General features: G+C 42.4%; 1 protein-coding gene across 3 annotated transcripts in view; it reads left to right on the forward strand.

Moving 5' to 3' along the window:
- ncor2 (nuclear receptor corepressor 2) overlaps positions 1 to 21,522 on the forward strand; it is a 56,397-nt gene that overhangs the window by 32,345 nt on the left and 2,530 nt on the right. The window contains exons 17-45 of one of the 3 annotated variants that reach the window (XM_037257795.1): positions 172 to 234; positions 4,169 to 4,311; positions 4,417 to 4,555; positions 6,521 to 6,941; positions 7,708 to 7,828; positions 8,345 to 8,606; positions 9,189 to 9,353; positions 9,448 to 9,584; positions 9,698 to 9,797; positions 9,928 to 10,032; positions 10,629 to 10,720; positions 12,427 to 12,577; positions 13,475 to 13,624; positions 13,711 to 13,803; positions 13,926 to 14,143; positions 14,246 to 14,591; positions 14,749 to 14,949; positions 15,076 to 15,324; positions 15,994 to 16,146; positions 16,233 to 16,454; positions 16,562 to 16,739; positions 16,831 to 17,198; positions 18,873 to 19,003; positions 19,101 to 19,279; positions 19,491 to 19,625; positions 19,829 to 19,971; positions 20,048 to 20,101; positions 20,571 to 20,768; positions 21,207 to 21,386. In XM_037257795.1, coding sequence (XP_037113690.1) covers positions 172 to 234; positions 4,169 to 4,311; positions 4,417 to 4,555; positions 6,521 to 6,941; positions 7,708 to 7,828; positions 8,345 to 8,606; positions 9,189 to 9,353; positions 9,448 to 9,584; positions 9,698 to 9,797; positions 9,928 to 10,032; positions 10,629 to 10,720; positions 12,427 to 12,577; positions 13,475 to 13,624; positions 13,711 to 13,803; positions 13,926 to 14,143; positions 14,246 to 14,591; positions 14,749 to 14,949; positions 15,076 to 15,324; positions 15,994 to 16,146; positions 16,233 to 16,454; positions 16,562 to 16,739; positions 16,831 to 17,198; positions 18,873 to 19,003; positions 19,101 to 19,279; positions 19,491 to 19,625; positions 19,829 to 19,971; positions 20,048 to 20,101; positions 20,571 to 20,768; positions 21,207 to 21,386 — 5,097 coding nt within the window. The remainder of the gene's footprint in view (positions 1 to 171; positions 235 to 4,168; positions 4,312 to 4,416; positions 4,556 to 6,520; positions 6,942 to 7,707; positions 7,829 to 8,344; positions 8,607 to 9,188; positions 9,354 to 9,447; positions 9,585 to 9,697; positions 9,798 to 9,927; positions 10,033 to 10,628; positions 10,721 to 12,426; positions 12,578 to 13,474; positions 13,625 to 13,710; positions 13,804 to 13,925; positions 14,144 to 14,245; positions 14,592 to 14,748; positions 14,950 to 15,075; positions 15,325 to 15,993; positions 16,147 to 16,232; positions 16,455 to 16,561; positions 16,740 to 16,830; positions 17,199 to 18,872; positions 19,004 to 19,100; positions 19,280 to 19,490; positions 19,626 to 19,828; positions 19,972 to 20,047; positions 20,102 to 20,570; positions 20,769 to 21,206; positions 21,387 to 21,522) is intronic. The other 2 variants (XM_037257796.1, XM_037257797.1) reach the window with 2 other exon arrangements.

Consider the following 21,522-nt stretch of genomic DNA (forward strand, 5'->3'; position numbering starts at 1 on the left):
TGTCTTTTTTTTTTCTTCTCTAATTTGCTCTTTGCTTTCCTCTTGTCAGTCACTCCCTAACTGAATTTGTCACTTGCAACTGCCCACTCCCCCCTCCTCCTCCTTCTTACTTATTTTTTTTTCTGTCTCTGTGTGTGTGGGTGTCTCTGTATGTGTGTGTGTCTGAGACAGCCAATCTAGAAATGAATGAGAGTTCTCGCTGGACTGAAGAAGAGATGGAAACTGCCAAAAAAGGTAACACACAACAAACCCTTCCCTCCTCTATGACTTTGTTTGTAACATTATTGTTCATTGTAGAGATGCCTCATATGGCTTGAAAGCACACCAGACAAATGATGATCTTGTGCCTTCCTGTTAGTGAGGCAGCGATTGCCACGTGCTTCGAAACTGTGTCTGTGTGTATCAAGTGGACTGTGGCTGCTGCTCTTGCTAGCCATTTCCTTTCTCTGGGTCAAGGCAGCCTGTCTTCTTATCGTGGTGGCTGTAAAGTCTGTCCCTTATCAGTCATTAACCTGCCTGTTTATTATCTTGACAGAAGATTTACCCAGAGGTCTCTGATACTGTGCCCGGTGTCGACACACTTGTACTGTGCGATTGTATGTTGTGCGAAGTACATGATACTCATTAGGCGTGTCACTCTCAGTGGTTTATAATTCCTCAGTTAGATCGGGATTCCTCAAAGGACTGTATCATCACTTTGACAAGATTGCTGACATTACATTTTAATCTAAACTTAATTATTTGTGGATTTTCAAAATGGGTAATCTGTGTTGCATGTATTAAAATGTTGTTGAGCATTTTCGAAGAATGTTATTAATAAGGGAGACCTGCGGTCTGCAAATTGCTGATTTGGGTCTGCTCTGTGGCTTTGTGTGCCTTTTTGCGCCTGAATAATTAAATCTATCCTTCCATTTAGTCATAGTACTGTTGCTCTAGTGCCGACTGTGACCCCTGCTGCTCTTTGGCTACACGTGCATTGGTCCCAGCAATGTGGATGTTTATTTGTAGAGTGTTTGTTTGTTAAGGGGTTATTTTTTGTCTATATCTGGCACTGCTTGGTTTGAACACAGGGCTGTGTAGTAATCCCGGTTAATGTCTTCAGTTCCATTCTCCTGCAGTGGGATTAGTGGGGTGCTCCATCCCAGAGGATTAGCCCGGCAGTTGGGTAGATGCAGGGCTTCTATGGAGTGCTTATGTAATCACTGAACTCCAGCGACAGCAGCCAGAGCTGAAGAAGGACAAAGTCTTGCCATTTTTCAAACAGATACCCACCACCACCACCACCACACGCACGCACACACACACACCCTCCTCTCCTTAATAGACAAGAGTATATCCCCAATGTATTTAACCCCCCCAGTTCATCAAGGTGCTCACTGCTCTCCCTCTTTCAGTTTCTTCACATGGATGTGTTAAATAGCCTTAATTGTCTGCAATTGTCTTGATGTAGTCTTCTCCTTTAAGATCTAAAAAAAAAAAAAAGACAATTATGTCACAGGTCATTTGAATATTTCCCTACCTTTCAGGATAGTATTGCAACAATAAGCCATCTTCATTGCTGCCCAACAGACAAGAGCTGTTCTAAGGCTGCTTTTAGATGCACAAGCACAATCTCTTTGTGCGGGCCTGTGTGTTAGTAAAGGTTGTATCTCTTGGATCTTGATCCAAGTTGTGTGTTTGTATGTGCACACTTCTTGGCTAGAATTCATGTAAGTTCAAATTCAAGGCCCCCGCTCCACTTGCTGGAAGAACCCACATATAGGAGCTGCAGGTAGAAAAGCACATACCATCTTTCTTTTCCACTGTTGCTCGGTTATTTTTTCTCTCCCTGTCCACTTTTTGGTTTGGGAGATGGCACCAGTCCAAGTTGGCAAGAGCTGTGGAAGATTTGGCAAGTGAGGGGACCCCCCACTCCCCCCATTTGCCCTCTCTCCTTACTCTTGTTTTATTATAGACTGGCGAGGTCACATTCAAGATGAAAAGCAGGTCAGTCAGGAAAAATGTGAAAGCCTTTATGCTTTCTCATGGTATCAACATCAACTCTGTTGCCTTCCTTGTCCTCCCATCTTCTCCCTTTGCTTACTTTCCACTTCTTTATCCCCGCTTCTCTCTCCACCCCCCTCTCTCTCTGTCTCTCTCTGTCTCTCTCTCCCTCCCTACTTCCCTCCCCCACCTCGCTACACCCTCTGTTTACACTTGGACTGCCTGAGTGTGTGTTTGTGTCTGTGTGTTAAAGTATTAACAGGAGAGAGAGAGAGAGAGAGAGAGAGAGAGAGCGAGCGAGCGAGAGGGCTCGAGTTCGTGTGTACTCATGCATTTGTGTGTGCACTGGTCGGTGGTGCCTGCTGGCAGAGTGAGGTAGGGGGAGGGATAGGCTGACAGAGAGGGAGGGGAAAGAGAGAGAGATAGAGGAAAGATCAGATGAGGAGAGAGAGAAAGAGAGGGTGAGTGAGCACAGCCTCATAGTCCCACTTTCCTGTGGAAGTCTTACTAGGCGGCCGCCATTGAAGAGAGACGCAGCACAAAAACAGAGCTGCAATTACTGAAGCTCTATGGAATAGCAGAGCGATGGGGAGAGACCAGGACCATGTGGTGTTTTGGAGCTTGTCAACCTGACCCCGTATCAAGTAACAAGCCAGCTGGAAGTAAGAGCGGAGGGATTGAGCTGTTTTCGTCTTTGCGCCGGATGGGAAGGCCCCGTGTTGAAGAGCATTCCAGGCTCTCCCTCCAGAGATCAGACAGTCTGATCGTGTGATCCGGAAGGGCCACAAGACGGCGGGTGAAGTAACAGGCATGTGACACAGTGACAATCACGTTCTGGCTACACCAGCTATTGATTGGACGTCTCTGGGTGGTGCTTAAGGCCCTTCAGGGTCCTGATAGGGTGTGAGGCAACCACCTGCTTCGGAATATCTTGACTGATTGGATGTTTGATCCACGTGTCTCCCTTGCCTCTAAGGCTTTGAGTCAACTGCTTGGGAATGCGCTTTGTACAGTTGCATACAAGGATTAAACTAGGTATTGATATTTGTCATTACTTTTTATTCATTGGAATAATTGATTTCTTAAAACTTCGAATTTATTGAATGCTTTTTCTAGGTTGTTTGAAATGGCAATTGGCTTACATGAGGCACCACCCTCTCGAATATAAGCCTTGCTAGTTGTCTACCTGTCTTATGGAATTAGTTACAACATACGAGTCTGCCTTTTTCTATAGCTTTTAGTTGCAATGTCTTCAGCCATAGTCTTACTACTTAAAGCTGGACAAGTTGTCGTGCAGTTTTCAAGACGCTTCAAATGTTCCTGCAGCTTGTTTAGTGTTGTCATTAATGTATTTTTATTAAAGGAATACTAGTGATCTCACACTTGCAAGATGATGCACTGCTTTGCATGTGTCGGATTAGTTTCTAGTCGCCATCTCTTTGGAATCAGTCAGTGACAGCTATTTATATCAAAGATGCATTGTATTTGAGAGAGCTGGCATAAACTGAGTTGTTATGTTTCAAGATTAATGTCAAAGAGTGTCTGCTGTTTGTTGTCTTCCATTCTCTATTGACTAACAAGATGCAAGTGACCTCTGAATGCTTGTATAAGGTTACACGGCTAGGTGTCGGTTCCACGCTTGTTCTTAACCCCCACAACCCTCGTAGAGCGTGCCCTGCCAGGACCTGCACAGGAAATAAGTGGGTGTTGTAGGTTAAGCCGCTTACAGTGCACACGGCAAATGGGTTGCTTTTAGCTAACAGCACACGCTGAAGGGGAAGGAACCACCACAGTAAATTCTACACTATCTGTCTTTGGCCTCTATTGCACAAACATGCTGACCGCCTCTTTGAGCACATGTGACATGTGAATTTCATGCCGGCTTTTTCTATCCTCCTTTGGTCTGGTGGGCTCATGGAGACTCTTGTTAAAGGCACAATCATGTGGTGACTGAGGTAAGGACTAGGGTTTCTCGGAACTGGGTCACATCAAAGTTAGTCAGAATATAACACAGTGTGACCTCAGTGAGGGAGAGTTAGTGATGTCATTGACATAAGCTGCTATATTACCACTCCCCTTAAGATTTCTATGGTTTTGTGCATTTCGGAATACAATGGCAGTTTGCCAATGTTCCTCTTATCCACTCTGTCTGTTACACTGTGGAATTTGGTCTTTTTTGTTGCAGGTCTTCTTCAGTATGGTAGGAACTGGTCTGCCATTGCCAAGATGGTGGGATCAAAAACTGTGTCACAATGTAAAAACTTTTATTTCAACTACAAGAAGAGACAAAAACTGGATGAGATTTTGCAGCAACATAAAATGAAATCGGTAAGCAAGAAAAAGAGAGAGGGACATGTTTTCTCACAGCTTCTCAAAGTTGTGACCTATTTGGTGTTATTTAAATTAATTTTTGTGTATTGGATCTTAACTTAGGAGAAGGAACGAAAGGCTCGCCGCAAGGGCAAAACCCCTCAAAATGAAGAGGCCACTGCCCAGTTCACTGCAGAGGAAGAAGAGTTGGAAGGCTCAGGGGCTAGTGGTAATGAAGAAGAAGCACCTGAAGATGGAGAAGGTACACTGAATTGAGAAAGATAACATTTGCACCATGAAACAATTCCCCCCAAATTATGGTTTGTCAAAACACAGAGTCTGGTGGAGTGGCCACTTCAACCAGAATTTTCAGAGAATTTTGAATAGCGGATGATGGGTAACAGAAAAATTGAGGGTTTTTTTTGTGTTGAGAAAAAATTATTTTGTGTGATATAGAATATCTAGCCAAAAAACACCAACTTGATTATTTCTCAACATTCTCTTGGACCCACCTCTGTCTCGTCTTCTACTCGGGGAACCCCGTTTTCCGATTAGCTAATAAGTTTCAGTTAAAAAGAACCACCAATTGCTCGTACAACACTCTAAAATGTCAGCAGGTCCAGGTCAATATTATTGTAATGTTTCAAAGCTAACTCAACGCAAGAAGTACAAACTGAAACTTTCAAGTGAGAAGAGCAGTGTGGGCAGTGGAATAGGTCAGGTACTTCAGTTGTAATTTGTTTGTGAATTTGTTTTATATGGAGGATTTTAAAGGTATTTGGGGAGCTCAAATACTTGTCTTTTTTTTTATTTTTTTTTTATTCCAAAAAAATGGCTGCCATTTCTTATGTTCCGAATGCTAGATTAGTAATAAATTATGAATTGGCAATCAGATACATTTTCTTTGTTTGGTAATAGTGGATATTGTTTTTTAAATATCAATTTGTATATAGTGCTGATAAACTATATTGAATTTAATTCCGTGTGATTGGCTGGCGACCCTCCTCCCCCCACCTTTGTCTCATCCAAAGTCAGATAGGCTCCAGTTCACCTGTGACCTTCATTAGGACAAGTGGTATAGAAAATGGATGGATGGACAAATATTGTTGTGCCATTTGAGAGCCCCGCATTGAATTCAACTTTCCCTGTTTTACATTAAAGTCTTGTTCCCAGCAAAATAGTTGTGACAGAATCAACAGCACCTATGCTGGCTGCAGCAAAGTATTCTAGCACATTCAATTTTAGTTTCATTTAGTTTCATTGCTTCATTGCAAGATGTGACTCGTCAACAATGTATTTTCATACGATCAATCAATTTTTAGTCATTGATTCATCTATTAATAACCCTAATAATATACTACAGTGCCTGGAAAATGTGTTTATACCCCATGAAACATTTCCACGTTTTATGACTCCCAGCAGTCACAAACTTGAATTTATTTTGTTGAGATTTTATGTTATTTTATGTATAAGCATTACATAATCGTGAAGTAGAAGGAAACGGTTTTCAAACATCATATATTTTCCATTTTTATTTGCTAAAAAAAAATGGAAGATTACATATCACCTCTGTTCCACTTTATGGTTATGTGCCATTTTGTGATGGTTGACCACATAAAATCTCAAGGAATAACATTTATTTGTGGTTGTAAGATGGTAAAATGTGAAAAGGTTCAAGGGGTATGAGTGCTTGTTCAAGGCACTTTCTAGATTGCATTATGACCTCGGTCCCTCAATGACGAGTACAGCGGCATCATTCTTAATTTTCTGGTTGCGACTTATTTTTTTATCCACATGAAATATTTCCACTAAAATTCTTCTGTTCAACTCCTTATAGAGTTTGAGTATTTCTCCCTCTTTGTTCTCCAATGAGTTGCATATACTACTCTTGTCTGAGGAGGATAAAACTGTTTTCCCGATACCCGGTTTGTTTTTGTCATTGTTAAAACATTTAGCAGCTTTTGCCTCGTGTTGCTCTGGCAGACAACAACTGCAGTTTTTTCATACCATGTCTACTGTGGGATAACACCCTAATTAAAACTTACCTACTTACTCGGTAATTGATTTGAATGCATATTGTTTTTTTCCCAAGTAAGAAAATGAGGCCTCTATTTGAACGTTGGCATTTATTTATTCAAGTATATGACAAATTATATCTGAGGCCGCATATTTCTAATTTGGTATCATACCAACTCTCTCACAAGTCCCTTGCTTTGCCTTCTGGTAGGTGGTGCCAACAACAGCTCGGACACGGAGAGTTTGCCATCACCACATTCAGCTGATGATACCAAGGCCAAGGAAGAGACTTCTAATAAGTCCAAGGCTAGCTGTAATACTGGGGATAAAGAGATAGCTGGAACTGGCACGGAGCAGGCTGGAGATGTGAAACCTCCTCTAAAAGAAGATGGAGAGGTCTCCATCAAGCAGGAAATAAAGACTGAAACAGGGGAGACAAACAAGGAGCTGACCCAACCATCACCAAGCAACGATGCCACAGACAAAAAACCTTCAACAACAGAGGCTGAGGATATCAAGAAGAGCTCAAAGAAGGAGCATGGGGCTAAAGTAGGCTCCCATGGGGACAGCGATTCCAGTGCCACTTGCAGTGCTGATGAAGTGGAAGAGACAGACAACACAGAAAAGATCAGGTGGAATGCACAATAGGTTTTATATGCATCTTTTACATTTGCCAATCATTTTTCTATCCATTGAACAATTCCAGATAAAATAGAATTCTATCATGCGGTAACTCAGTGTCATTAGTTTTCAGCAAAATAATAGTTGGGTGCTGTGGCAGCTCACCCTCGTGTGTTGCCGGGGTGCACAGCGCGCTCCGATCACAATAATTAATGAATGCACCTTATAATCAGCAATTCTGCTATTGCGGATAATTTTTGGGATGGAACCCCTGTGATAAATGTGGGATCACTGCATCAAATTTTTTTTTCTTCTTTAATAGTGCCCCAACCGCCACTGGCTATGTGTACTCGGTCTTGCATACTTGGCCCTATCTGTCAGCGAAATTGTTTCAGTGGCACTTATGGCTTATAATGTGCATGTTTAAGTGTAATTTGTAAATGTGCGTGCCTGTGAATGAGGCCACAAGAAATGGGTGTCAAAGTGCGTGGGAGGAATGATTAGTCTTGTTTGCGCTGTATTTGTTCGTTTCTTTTTTCCATGAGAGCCAATTGAACACACTGGCAGAGCTGAGAAAAATGCTGCCCTCTGCCAAAGCAAACAAAGAAACGTGTGTGTGTGTGTTTTCTCTCATTTGTTCCATTGTGTCTTTCTGCTATTTTATATCGAGTATACATAAGTTGTGCTGCTGTAGTTTTTATCATAGTTATATACTGTTATAAATGTTGGAAGTGGATGCATCCGTCAATGTTTTTATATTATTTTATATATCTGCAGAATGACTTCTCCCCGTCCAAGCCTTCTAAACTACACTCATGATGGGGTCATATCCTCCGCTCTGCAGAAGCCTATAGACCTTAAACAGCTCAAACAGCGGGCTGCTGCCATACCACCCATTGTGAGTCACTTGTTTTCCAACCTCCGCTTTTGTGCTTGAGCCCTTCCATCAAAGCAGTGTTTGTATATGAAACTAAATATAAACTGAATATTTCACATACTGTACTTATCAGACCAAATCATAGGACTTTTAATAACAATGCACAAATGAAATGTTTGCATAAACCTGTGCATAAAACTTACCTAGCTATTCCTATGATTTCTTCACTATCTGCATTCACAAAATTCACAGTTTGTTGTAGTATCATGCCAGGCAAAGAAAAACGATCAATTTGACAATTGCTTGAAAATGTACCTTAAAAAGACTTGAATTTGTCTTTGATTTTTAAAACGTTGCATGAACCATGACCTGATGTAATTTCATGCTTTGTTTGGAGAGATTAAAGTTATTTTTTCAAGTTTTAGTAGAACAGTCATCATCGAACACTGCATAAAGTTCCTAATTATGTGAATTACACGAAGGAGGATTTAAGTATAATGTGCAAATTCATAATATGAACCATTGATCTCCTTCTAGATCCCAGAAGCATCAATCCAAGGCAATCAGCGGAGTGGGGGTACCAAGGCTCTTTTGCCCCCCCATGCTTTGGCACTGTACCAGCAGCAGATCACCATGGCTCATGGGGAGTCGTCTCAGGAGGTCAAACAACAGCAGCAGCTTTCAGGGCAGCCAAGCAAACAGCAGCCTTATCCCCAACAAACAGAAAGAGACAGGGAGGCTCCTCATAGCAGCAGCCCTCGCATCCGCCCACGCAGCCCTTCCATTGGTGACAAGGATGGTACGCCTCTTTTATTCCCTACTGGATATTTAATGTTGACTTTATTATAGTGACAAGCGGCATACGATTTTTGGCAAACAAATTGATCGTAAGCAGACACGTCAGAGCAACACTTTATGGGCTAATTGATTTACGGCTGTACTGTTTTTGTTGACATGCTGGAGTTGTTCTAATTTGGCCGATGTTGTCAAAAAAAGGAAAAACTGAGGTGCGCCAAGACTCATGCATGATGCTTGGCAGTTTATTTAACACATTTAGTAGTGTTTGAACTAGTTTTTTTTCCATAGTTGTCTGCTGATCTCCTTTCTCTATTTTTTTCTCTTGTGTACTCGTGTGTTTCTGGGACACTGGCTGAGAGGCACTTGATAAATGATTGTAACCCTACTGACCCAGAACGGACCTAGAGGCTTATGTAGTGCACTTGATCACTGTGAGCTTGTTGGATGTGAAAATCAGATCAGTCATGTCTTTAAAAGACCACTGTGGAAAAACTCTTATACATTCCTGCAAGAAAGAGACTAAAAAAAGAATTTAAAAAAAGAAGAAATGCAAGATTATGAAGAATATGTGTTGCTTTTGCAGAAAAGTTGCAGGCTTTCTCATCACATGGTGAAATCAAGAGGCCCGCACTGGGCCCGGATGACTTAAGGTCCACTAATTTGGGTCGACCAGTTTTGTCCCCGTTCCCCATGTCCCCACGAGACATGACCAAGATCAGTCACGACCAGCACCTGCTCCAATTCAACTGTAAAGTCTCATCTTTATTCTCCTTGAGCCCATTTTCTTTTTTTTTCCAATGCATTTCTTTTCTCATTTGTTCATCATTTCTTCTCCCTGTCAGCATTCCAGCAAGTGGGCCACCCAGTACTTCCTGGTTTGCAACAGGATAGTGCCAGGCAAGCAGCAGTGAGACCCCTCATTATACCAGAGCCACCACCTCTTATTTCCTCAACCAAACCTGGAGGCTCTATCACACAGGTAGATTTCAACACAGTGGGTTGCTCTGAACAGTAGGAAAGCTTCAAATTAGGTAACGGCAAACATATGCTCAAGTATTGCGGATACTATTAATCAAGTGAATGCTTTTCCAGGGGACTCCTGTACAGTTGCACAGCCCAGCTCATGGGTTCGAACATGGAAAGATGCCTTCTACTCAGATGAGCTTATCTTGGATTGATCAGAGGAAAGTTGGTACGTGAATTTATTTGGTTTTATTCGAAGTTCCTGTCTCTAACTAAATGGATAGTAAAGTGCATGTTTCGGGCAATAATAATTTCTCTTTTCTTTTTGTGCTTTTACTAAACCGCTCTGTATTTTATAGGTGGTCCATTTCCTGTCGTCAAGCAAGAACAGTTGTCACCTCGCAGCTCTTCCTTGCAAGCTGACAACCCATCTATCCAAGGCACGCCTCATGACGGTGGTAGAGGTATGGTTTGGATTAAATCTGTTGTACAATAATAATAATAATAATAATAATAACTTCTGTATTTTGGCTGGTCCCACGACTTATTCTCAGGTGCAAAAAACAACGCCCTAAAAAGAAGACAAAGACATGCACAAAACTGGCAGCGTCCACCTTCTTTATCGCGTGCTAAAGAAGGTGGCAGTAATGTCTTCAAATTATTTGCCACCATAATCATGGCAACAAATGCATGACATATAATTAGTTTGAATGAGGAAATGAGGGTTAGCTCTCTAATTACTTTTTTCTCCCCCCCCCCCCCCCCCAAAAAAAAACAATCGCAATCAGCAAACATTAGGAACCGGAATTGAATCACGTAATCTCAATCATACAAATTCAAAGGGTACCCAACTCAAAATGCGCATAACTCAGAAATTAAGAAAAACCAACCGAGATAATGGATTTCTGTGGAATGCTAATGTTGTGAATTGATATGGAAATCTCCAAGCATGTACGTACAAGTTAAGTTGTTAATATCATTGAAAGTCATATACGCTGCGTCTACTGCTTCTTGTGTCAGAAACATCAGTCTTACCTTTTTAAATTCAATTCAATTCTAGCTGTCCAGGGAGGTAGTATCACAAAAGGTATCCCGGGGACCAGAATGCATCCAGATTCCTCCATCTCCTACAGAGGCGGCTCCATCACTCAGGTGAGTTGAACTTGTTGTTAGACTTTGCTCCTTCAAAAAAGATAACTATCTATATATTGCTATATCAGATATTAATTAGGTTTTTTTCCATTATGATTATCATAGTGTTTTAAACCTACATGATTTTTATACTGTATTTATAGGTATTTATGTCATTAACTTGTCTTGCAACTACGACGGCATCCCTATCCCAGCCATCTCTGGGCAGTAGGTGGGGTACACCCCGAATTAGTTGTCACAAATAGACAACCATTCACACTCTCAATCACACCCAGGGTCAATTCATAATGCTCAATTCACCTAGCGTGTATGTTTTTGGAATGTGGGAGGAAAGTGGAGTATCTGCGTGGGTTTTCTCCATAAAGTGAAAATCCATCTGTTTACTGTAACCAAAACAAGCAAAAGAAAATAGTCAAATTGAGGTGGTGTGCTGTCAGGCCAGAGAAAGAGTGTGAGGAGCCTGTAGGCTTTTATTAGTGTTGAGCTGATGAAATGGTACAACTGCTAGGTCACCTGGGAAGCGCCACAAGAAGAAAAGACTTCACATACTGTAATATTAATTTCTTATCCCGTTATTACAGTTGTTTGGCTATCCCCCAATTCAACTCCATCTGAAGCCATGTAACTTGCAGCCATAGTTTTCGTTCACTGTTAATCATGGACTCATATGGAGCACGGGGCAGAGCATTGGAGAGAGGTCATGAAGCAGACCAAGTGGAGCAGCGACTGCATCTGTGACATAACCATTGCTGTGACGAGGCCTAGTTACCCTAGCAACAAGTACTCGGTGTGCTGTGTCCGAATCTATTAATTCTAACCAAGCCACTGTAATCTAATATCCAATTGGCTCATTCGGTCTGTGAAGGCAGATTAGTCAAGAAAAAATGAGCAGTGTATAAGCTGTTGTCTTGTGGCAGGTCATTTATTTGCTATCATTTATAGATTAATTTTTGGACGAAAACGCAGATACACAAGCTTAGCACACAGAACCCCATCAGTCACCCACTACCGCAAGAGCTAGACGACACTTCTTGAAACCCCTAAATAACCTAAAATCTCTGTACACCCAGCCATATCTGGATGTGTCCACTCATTTTGTAAAAATTAAATTAACCCTACTCGGGTATAAGTGCATGGTATGAACAAAACTTGATGTTGCAAGGTTAGTAATGGTTGAGAATGGGGCTGACTAATTAATCCAATTAAAATCATCACAGTGTTGTTGTAAAATTTTCAAATGGCAAAGCTGCAATTTTGGTGGAAAAAAACACTGCCTCATTTCAGTCGGTTGGTGAGCTTTAATTTTTTCATACGCGCACGCAAACACACACACACACACACCCACGCACACAGTGTATATGTTTGTTTATTAATTCATGTCCCAATAAGTTAACATTTAAACATGGCTAAAATCTCCCAAAGGTTGATTTTGGTAGCATGATAAGGGTCCTTCCAAAACAATTACCTAATGGAAAGAGGAAGTTGGGGGAAAAAAAAACAATTGGATATTGAAAAAACAAAAAAACACAATCACACTATTGGGGGGGGCACGATTAGATTTCTTTTAATTGCTTATCCATATCTGAAAGTCAAGATTATGTTTTGCCGTTTTAACCAAATTATTAGAAGTTTCCACTTCCTCAATTCAACCATCTGCTTTATAGTGAAATGGTGAGTATGGGTCTGAGTTGTCACTGTGTCCACAGGGGACACCGGCTGATGTACTGTATAAGGGAACTATAACCCGTCTGATCACAGAGGACAGTGCGAGCCGTGCTGACAGGGAGCGGGATGACGCACTGTCAAAAGGTCATGTGGTCTATGAGGGAATAAGTGGTCACATCCTCACATATGACCGTGAGTATTTTGCTCCAACCCAATGTCTGTGCTAACCATATCCCTAAATACAGAACATAGTATGTGCACTGAACAAAAAGGCAAATGTGACATTTAAGTTTTTGCTCCCATCTTTCATAATCCTGAACTTGAACTACATAAAAAGCCTATTCCATTCAAATATTTTTCACAAATCGGTCTAAATTGATGTTATTGACCACTTCTCCTTTGCCAAGATAATCCATTCACCTCTAATCTGTGGCATACTGTATAAATAGGTTGTTGATATTGGCCTGTGAAATGTTGGTCCATTTTATCAATGGATGTCCAAAGTTGCTGGATATTGGCAGGAACACATTGTTTCCCAAGCATCCCAAATATGCTCAATGGGTTACATGTCCGGTAAATATGCTGGCCATGCAAGAACTGGGTTGTTTTCAGCTTCCAGGAATTGTGTGCAGATCCTCGCGACATAGGGACGTGCATTACCGTGCTGCAACATGAGGTGATTGCTGTGGATGCATAGCACAACAATGGGCCTTGGGATTTTGTTACGATATTGCAGTACATTCAAAATGCCGTCATTAAAATGTACCCATCCATGAGCTACACCTACACCCATGACGCCGCCATCCATGCTGTCTGACAACTGTCTTGTATCGTGAAAATGCTGTCCAGTCAACATCTTAATATGCCACGCCTTTGAGGTTGTTGGATTATCTCGGCAAATTAAAAGTGTTCATTAAAACGGATTTATCCAAATTTATGATATAAATTTCCAATTCTCTATGAAGAGAAATGTTTTTGAGTCAGCAAATGAAAAATAGGAGCATAAACGAGAGTTTTGCATTTATAAGTCTATCCAGTGTATGTGAATGTAACACAAAATGATAATATCTTTCTCTTTCAAATGTGTAGGTCCAGTTTCTCAAACCTCTAAAGACGAGGGTAGAGGGTCAGGCCAACCTGGCGAAATTCTTGGAGTCAAGCGTCCTTATGATATCATGGAGGGAGGCATCTCACGGGGTCTACCTATGAGGGATTCACTCTCGGCGTCCAACTGTGACGGTAGCTGCTAGATTTGATCTTGTTTGGATTTTTCAGCTTTCATCAGCCTTCGTATTAAGCAAATGTTGCCACTTGTCCAAACTCAGGTCTTATTGGTCGAGCCATGCCTCATGACAGGGATAGTCCACACCACGCACCCTATAAAGATGCTCACCACATCCGCGGTTCCATCTCACAAGGTAAAATAACTATGGATTCACCAAGTATTTGCTGAGTGTTCTCAAGAAGAGAACTAGTATGAAGATTGTCCCACCCATTCCCACATATTCTCTCTTTAAATCATATATTCTCATGGTGTTAGGTATACCACGTCATCTGGACCTTCAGGATAGCTACTTGAGAAGGGAGGCCAAGCAAATGAAAAGAGAAAACTCTCCACCACGTGGGGCCAGTCTACTGTCGGACCCAATGAAGGGCAGGGAGGCTATGGTGCCCACAGTGAAGGAGGCCGGACGCTCCATCCACCTCATTCCTAGGGAGGAGCTCAGGCAGTCAGCCAAGGAAGGCATTATAACACAGGTAAGCTACACATTTCCTCCAAATGCATCCACGTAAATATCATGACTTTATCTTCGAAAAGCTGATTGGAAGTTCCCGAATGTCGTTAATAATTCTCTTTAGGGAGCACCCATGAAGCAGGAATCTGCTGGCTCAGGTAAACGACATGATGTTCGCTCCATCATAGCCAGTTCACCACGTTCCTACCATAACACGCCCCCTCACCTGGAGATGCGGACAGAAAGGGGACGCTATGAAGAGGCACCAAAGGGACGCCCTAGTGCAGTGGTCAGCACCGCTAGCTCAATAGCACGCTCTTCTCCCCTCACACTAACTTCGGAGCAGGGAGGTAAATCCCACCATAGCCCAGTGGGCTACGAGGACAAAGGCACCTTAAGAAACCCTTACCCTGGACCATCACATCGTAGCTCACCTCTTTCAAGAGAGACAAGTCAAAGGCAACATGATGGTGAGGGCTTTTAGGTTTTTCCACTACCTCTGCAGGGATTACTCACAAATGATTTTTGTAAAATTTAGAATGAATAGTGTGATTTTCTCCAAATGTTCCAAATGTACGTCATGTTCAATAGTTCATCCGAATTGTACATCTGTTGTGTTCTTTCCAGGCTGCAATAAGAAAGAACCTCAGGAGCGTAAAGCCACACCGACCCCAAGGGAGATGAGTTCTACCAAATCCCCTCTCCCAGGGGTTCCTGACCAACAGACCTATGAGCGTCTGTTGCAAGGCCTTGGAGCTGATGTTTACAGACAAATTCCTTTAGCCTTTGATCCAGCAGCTCTGCCTCGTGGCATCCCCATTGACCCAGGTACAGTAACTGCCCCTGCAATGATGATTGACTCAACTCGGGGCATGAAAAAACTTTTGGCGCATTTTATCCAGCATTCATTTGATGATTCTTAACCCTCAGCATATTTCTCTTTCCCTTTCACAGCCTACTACTTGCCTCGCCATCTGGCCCCCAACCCGGCATACCCTCATCCCTATCCCTACCTCATCCGGGGCTTTCCAGACACAGCGGCCCTCGAGAACCGTCAGACGTTGCTCAATGACTACATTACTTCCCAGCAAATGCACCAGTGGCCTGCAGCAGCTGCTATGGCTGCCCAGCGCTCAGACATGCTAAGGGGCCTTACACCACGAGATCAGCCCCTTTCCCTGCCTTACTCTGCTGCCCCTCGTGGTAAGACCACTTTGTTGGTGTTTATTGACTAAAGGGTTAACGACACTCCACCAATTTGTACATCAATGAGTCAAAATATACCTAAAACCAAGGTTGGGCTTGAACAAAAGCATATAGTGACCTAATGAGAGATTCTTTCATCATTAGAGCGAGAGCGTGAGACTGTTGGGCGGTATAGTTTGGTATTTCTGGGTTCACCTTTACGAAGGTTCGCTTCATGTTACTGCTTTGTTTGAGTTTAAGCCTCTACTGTACCTTGCACCAATATTTGAGGAGTTCAAAACATGTTCTATCTAATGCTCATTAGCTTGTTAATTTCACAGTTGACAAATATTAGCAAAACAAATAATTGATTTGAGTGTGTTATCTTACAACAAGGTATTATTTTTTTATTGTCGTTCTGACACCGCCTTAACTTGGGCAAAACGTATGCTAGGTGTTGCAAGGGAATGTTTATCTTGATTTTAAAATGACATTTTTATTCAGATTAATGACGACACATTGATCATGTTGTCGACATCTTCTTCGCTTCGTTGTCTTCTGAGGGCACTCGTGATGCCGACGTGGCCCAAGATTAAAATGATTTTGAAGCCCCTACTTTAAACCATCACATGGAAATTTACCATTCAAACATTTTTTGCTTTGCTCTTCTTTCCCCCTCTATTATAGGAATCATTGATCTTTCTCAGGTGCCGCACTTACCTGTCCTGGTCCCTCCCTCTGCAGGGACAGCCAGCTCCCCAATGGATCGTATTACCTACATCCCTGGAGGAAGCACCGCCTTCCCTGGCAGGCCTTACACCACTCCCCCAATCTCACCCGGTATGATGAGTCACACCAGTAATTGTTACCGGTTGGACCACTAATTGTTGTTGAGAGAATGATTGCTTCTCTGTTTTTCTGCATAGTCGGCTCATCGCACATGAACAAGATGCAAGGCACCTCCTCATCAGAACGCGAGCGCGAAAGAGAACGTGATCGTGACAGGGATCGGGAGAGAGAGCGCGAGCGTGAACGAGAACGGGAGCGAGAACGAGAGAGAGATCGCGAAAGGGATCGTGACAGAGATAGAGATCGGGACAGAGAGAAGGGTGGAGCAAATGTGGAGCATGCCCCCATTTGGCGACCAGGTGTGGAGCAGATTGTGACTTTTATTTTTTTCGTTACATGCAACATATGTATTTTATATAAGAAATGCTCTATTTTGTGAATGCATGTCTACCTGTTTGTGCCTCAGGTACAGAGCACAGCTTAGCAAGTAGTAGCATTGTGAGACCTTCTTCCCAGCCATACAGTCACCAGCATTCCCCAGTGTCCCCTCGCACCCAAGAGAATGTGCAGCAAAGGCCAAGTGTCTTGCACAACACTGGAAGCAAGAATCTTTCTGCCGAACACTCCAGTTCCTCCGTGTTACGGTAAATTACTGATAAGTGTCTCAAACAAAACGTTTTTAAGAGTTAGCTAAATGCACACAGGCACTCACAGCATTTTTTTTCTCCTCGTCAGATCCATACCCTCGGGACCCTCCCGATACCAAGGTTACCATGGTCATCTTCAAAGGACTGGCTTGCCCCCTGAGGCCTACGCACCCACACTAGACTCGAGCATCGCCAAAGAACAGAGTCGTGATGGCAAAAGCAGGGGACTACTAAAGCAAGTCCAAGACCACCACGGGCCCGCTAGCAAGTCAGACCCCAAGCTTTCCAGCCCTAGTCAGGGAGGAATATACCCAGGTCCTTATTCCTCGATTTCGGGACGACCACCACACCTGCAATTGGATAACCCTACCGGCCGTGGGGAAAGTGGTACACCTAGTAGGGAAAAGTCTCAAAACAAACCGATGTCCATTCAGGAACAAGAACTCAGAGCACTCGGTAAGACCACCATGACTGCGGCCAACTTCATAAACGCGATTATTATGCGTCAAATTTCTTGTGAAACGGGGATGCCAGAGACGGGCTCGCTTGTTGCCAGCAGCGCCACTGATGGTAAGAAGCTGTGGATCCTGGGGTCCTGTTATCACCCAGACACGCCCCCGTTAGTCTGTGGCCTTTTGCACGCTGTGGTGGTTGGCGTTATCGAATCAGTCTATTCATTTGCATTTTATTTCTTTAATTGTTACACTATATCAATTCTTTCCAAATTTCTTTCCAAACTTAAAAGACCACAAGGGTGCATTCTGGGAAACAAAACTCTTGCATACCCCATATTCCATTTCACTGGCTAACATGAAACGAGGAGTCTGACTGAGAACTGACGCAATCTAAAGTTTAGGCATTTTACAGTGACTGAGAAAAAGCCAAATCCCAGGTGTCCTTTAAGGGGTCAGCTTCAAATAGTGATCGCTAAACAGACATCAAGTAGAAAATCACTTCATTTCTTATTTTTATTGCCTTTATATCCGAGACTTGTCGGACAATTCACATGTAGGCACCCCTCCTCCCTCCCTCCCTCCCTTTTAGCAACGCACTTAAAGCATAAAAGTTGAAAAGTGGTAGTGGGCACGATTAAAATCAAGTTGAAATTTTGGCACGATTGAGATTCTTTGCCTCATTAATCCTGTAGGCCCGGAAATGCTAAAAGCTGTGCCAACCAAACAGTCGCTACGCGCTACACAGTGTTTCTCAGGCAGCTTTAGGCCTGTCAGAGAGAGGGAGACGGGGTACTACTGATTCCTGCCCACTAAATCATTGCATGCGGCTTGTCATAATTTACTCCTGAGCTACCCCCAACCTCCACAAACGCACACCAAATGCTCAATCAATTGATATTCTTGAAATACGTTTGCCATTTTAGAATTGCTATTGTTATTTAATCCTAAAAATGGGCTGTTGAGTTATTGCTACATTTCAGTACTTTTACTGCCCTATTAATATTAAAAGTGCAATTACTATTATTTTGAAGAATGCTGAAAATAAATCAACATCAGTCTCATAGGTGTTGCTGATGCTGTTAATTGGTTTTCACAAGCAAGTAGAAAAGTCTCAAGGGAGAAAGGTGGGCTATTTTAAGATGTTGTTTACACAAATTCTTGTCATTCATTACGAGCAAACAGAAGCCAAAACAACTGTCCCCTTGGAAGAATTTCTCCTCTGAGGGATTACATGCAATCATTGCTATCCCCTGCATCATACTGTCGGGGAGATGTATTTTATGGCAACCTTTATAAATAATTTCTTTGCAATGGCCCTGCTGGAAAAGCAAGCTCTTGATTGGACATAATATACAGCAGCCATGCAGGACATATTTCATGAGTACAATTTTGATTCCATAAGTTGAAAATTCATTTCAAAATATCAGTTCTTATCAAAAGGGAAAAAACATCTACTTGCCTGATTGTTGCTTTTTTAACACTGTGTTTTTTTTGTTTAAAGGATAAATAATTACCTGGCCTCTTTCCTGATCAGACATTTTATGGCATGTGACAAAGATTGTTTTTAATCCTGCATGTTTTCTTCGTACCTTTTCTTATCTTTCTTTGGACGTACCAAGCACATTCCATAGGTTTGGAATTTTTTTACCTCAATGTATTTGTTTTTAACTCCCAGCTCAACAGAAGATGGAGTCACATGTTCTGTACCGTCCTCCATCTGAGGAGAGGCTGTCCCCAGGTCAGAAGCCACCTTCTCCTTGTGTCAAAGGTAGCCAAAGGGTCGTCACCCTGGCTCAGCACATCAGTGTAAGTCCACACAAAAAAAAAAAAAAATCGTAACTGTTGTGCTGTGTTGACTTTAGCGTGGTACAACTTCATGTCAATACTTTTTTTACGGCAACAGGAGGTGATAACAAAAGATTACAGGCAGAGTCAGCAGCAGCATCAACAAGGTTACCATGGCTCGCCCATCCTGGACTTGACCCGTCCTCCCAGTGCCTCGCAGCCCCCGCCCACTTCCCAGGAGTCTCCCCAAGTGACCCGCTATCCCGAAGGCCTTGGGGTGGATTGTAACAGAGACCGGTAAGAGTCATTACGAAGTAGGATCACCAGCAGTTAACATGATCGACTGTTTGTGGTTGTGCAAAGAGAGCCGGCATGACTCCTCACGATTTTATTTCTGACCTCTAATAAATGTATTAATAGGCTACACGGATCATGTTTCATAGACACATGAGGCTATGTAAGGGAGACGTGTCTAGAAAAAGGTCACTTATTTGTGTGTGCTCTGCAGGTCTCCTCTTCAGTCCAAGTCTTCTCCAATCAGTGTTTCTAATGACTGTATTGAACCGGTATCTCCTGCTGGGGGTAACTCTGAGCCGGAAATCCAGGGAGGAGTGTCCTATCCTAATGAACAAGGAGAGCAAGCGTAAGACCTAATGTTTCTTTGGATCTCTTCACAAATATTGCATTAAAACAAATCATTTTGAGTTGGCATTGCTTTTGAGTGTCTGATAAATCCCAGACTTCATGTATGGGTTTCCTCCATTTTATGAAGTGTGTTTAGTACTCATAGTTCTCCTGCTGATTCAGGTGTGTGTGCTGTTGACCGAGTTCTTTTCCCTCCCACAGAATGGCCTCCCGTTCACCACCTAACACCTCTCAGCCTCCAGCTTTCTTCAGTAAGCTGACTGAGAACACCTCCGCGATTGTGAAATCAAAGAAGCAGGAGATGATCAAGAAGATGACTGTCATAGGAAATGACAATGATTTTAGTGAGTATTACCTAAGCGTTGCCACCTTTGCACCCTGATAACAATTTCTAATTGTGCATACTTATTACACTTTCAGATGCAGGTCAGCCTGGAACTGAAATCTTCAATATGCCAGCATCCACAACAGCAGGTTACTTTTTTCCCCCTCTTTGTCATCACTACACAAGTGTCGATATTTTTCTTTTATGCCATTCGGGGTGTAGCAAAAAATGAATCTGTAAATTGGGTTGACTTAAAAGATGTGAGTGCATTGAATTGAACTAAATTGATTTTTAAACATTTATATAATATACATTTATATAATATATATGATTTATTTTTAAATACATTTAAAATATACTGATATATACATACATATCAATTTGTCTTTGGGAGCTTGATTTTTGAAGAAAATACCACATTTTCAGTCCTGACAACTTTTAATTCATAATGACAAAAACTAATTGTATCATAAACTCTTGAACTGAGCAAGTCCAGTGTTACTGAGCAGTGTTACAATTGTGAGTCAGCAACTGCTCTCATCCACTGTTTAACAGTTTCAGTGGATTAGTTTTAATCTAAACACAGGATAAATTTGTCCCTTACCTGCTCTTTAATAGGATCCGTGAGTGTCCGCAGCCACCCAGCTCCAGAGACACCTGGTAGCTCCATAGGTCTGGAGGCCATTATAAGAAAGGCCCTAATGGGAAAATACGATGACCAGCCCGAGGAACGCTCCCAAGCCAATGCTGCTAACCCATTCACGTCGGTTGCAATGAGTGGAAATGATGGACGACCTGAGGAGGCTTTCTCACAAGGTGACGAGTTTCTCCAAATGTCATAAACTGCTAATGTGGCCAGTGGTCTAAGGGTGCGTCATTAGACTAGCTTGTTTTTCCACTTGGTGCAGTCCATTTCTACTGGTAATTGATTTTGGTCTACTCCAAGAGGCAAATAAACAAATCGGATTCAACCAAATAAGTTTACAGAACAAGACAAACATAATCAGAAGGTTGTTGCAGGAGCACATAGCATAAATAGTCTTGGATTGGTTTAATAGCAAATGTATTGCTGCAGTCTACAATCTTTTTTGGAACATCACTGACTCAGCAAATACACAATACAAAAGCTGTATTAAACACAGAAAATGCTAATCATAGTTAGTTTAATTTCATAGTTTTGTTAACAGGATTAGAGACATCTGGTATGGCTTGAAATGCTGGAACAGATTCAAGATCCTTAATTACTCTTTGTAGGTGGTGGGAAGCTCTCAAAGAGTGGTGGGCGCTCTAATGGGCGCAAGGCCAAGTCTCCAGGACCCGGTCTGTCAGGGGGTGAAAGGCCGTCCTCCGTGTCCTCAGTCCACTCAGAAGGAGACTGTAACAGAAGAACGCCACTGACCAACCGAGTCTGGGAAGACCGACCCTCCTCCACAGGTAATTCATGGTGACAAAGCACTCATTTTTTGTCTCAGGCAAAGTCTTCAATTCCTTTCAATGCAGTTTCTTGGCAGTAGGAGAGCAAATCACTGCTTCTGTCTAATTGAAGCTCTTCTACTCGAGTTTCTTGGTG

Source organism: Syngnathus acus, chromosome 9 (assembly GCF_901709675.1).
Source record: "Syngnathus acus chromosome 9, fSynAcu1.2, whole genome shotgun sequence".
NCBI classification, from domain to species: Eukaryota; Metazoa; Chordata; class Actinopteri; order Syngnathiformes; family Syngnathidae; genus Syngnathus; species Syngnathus acus.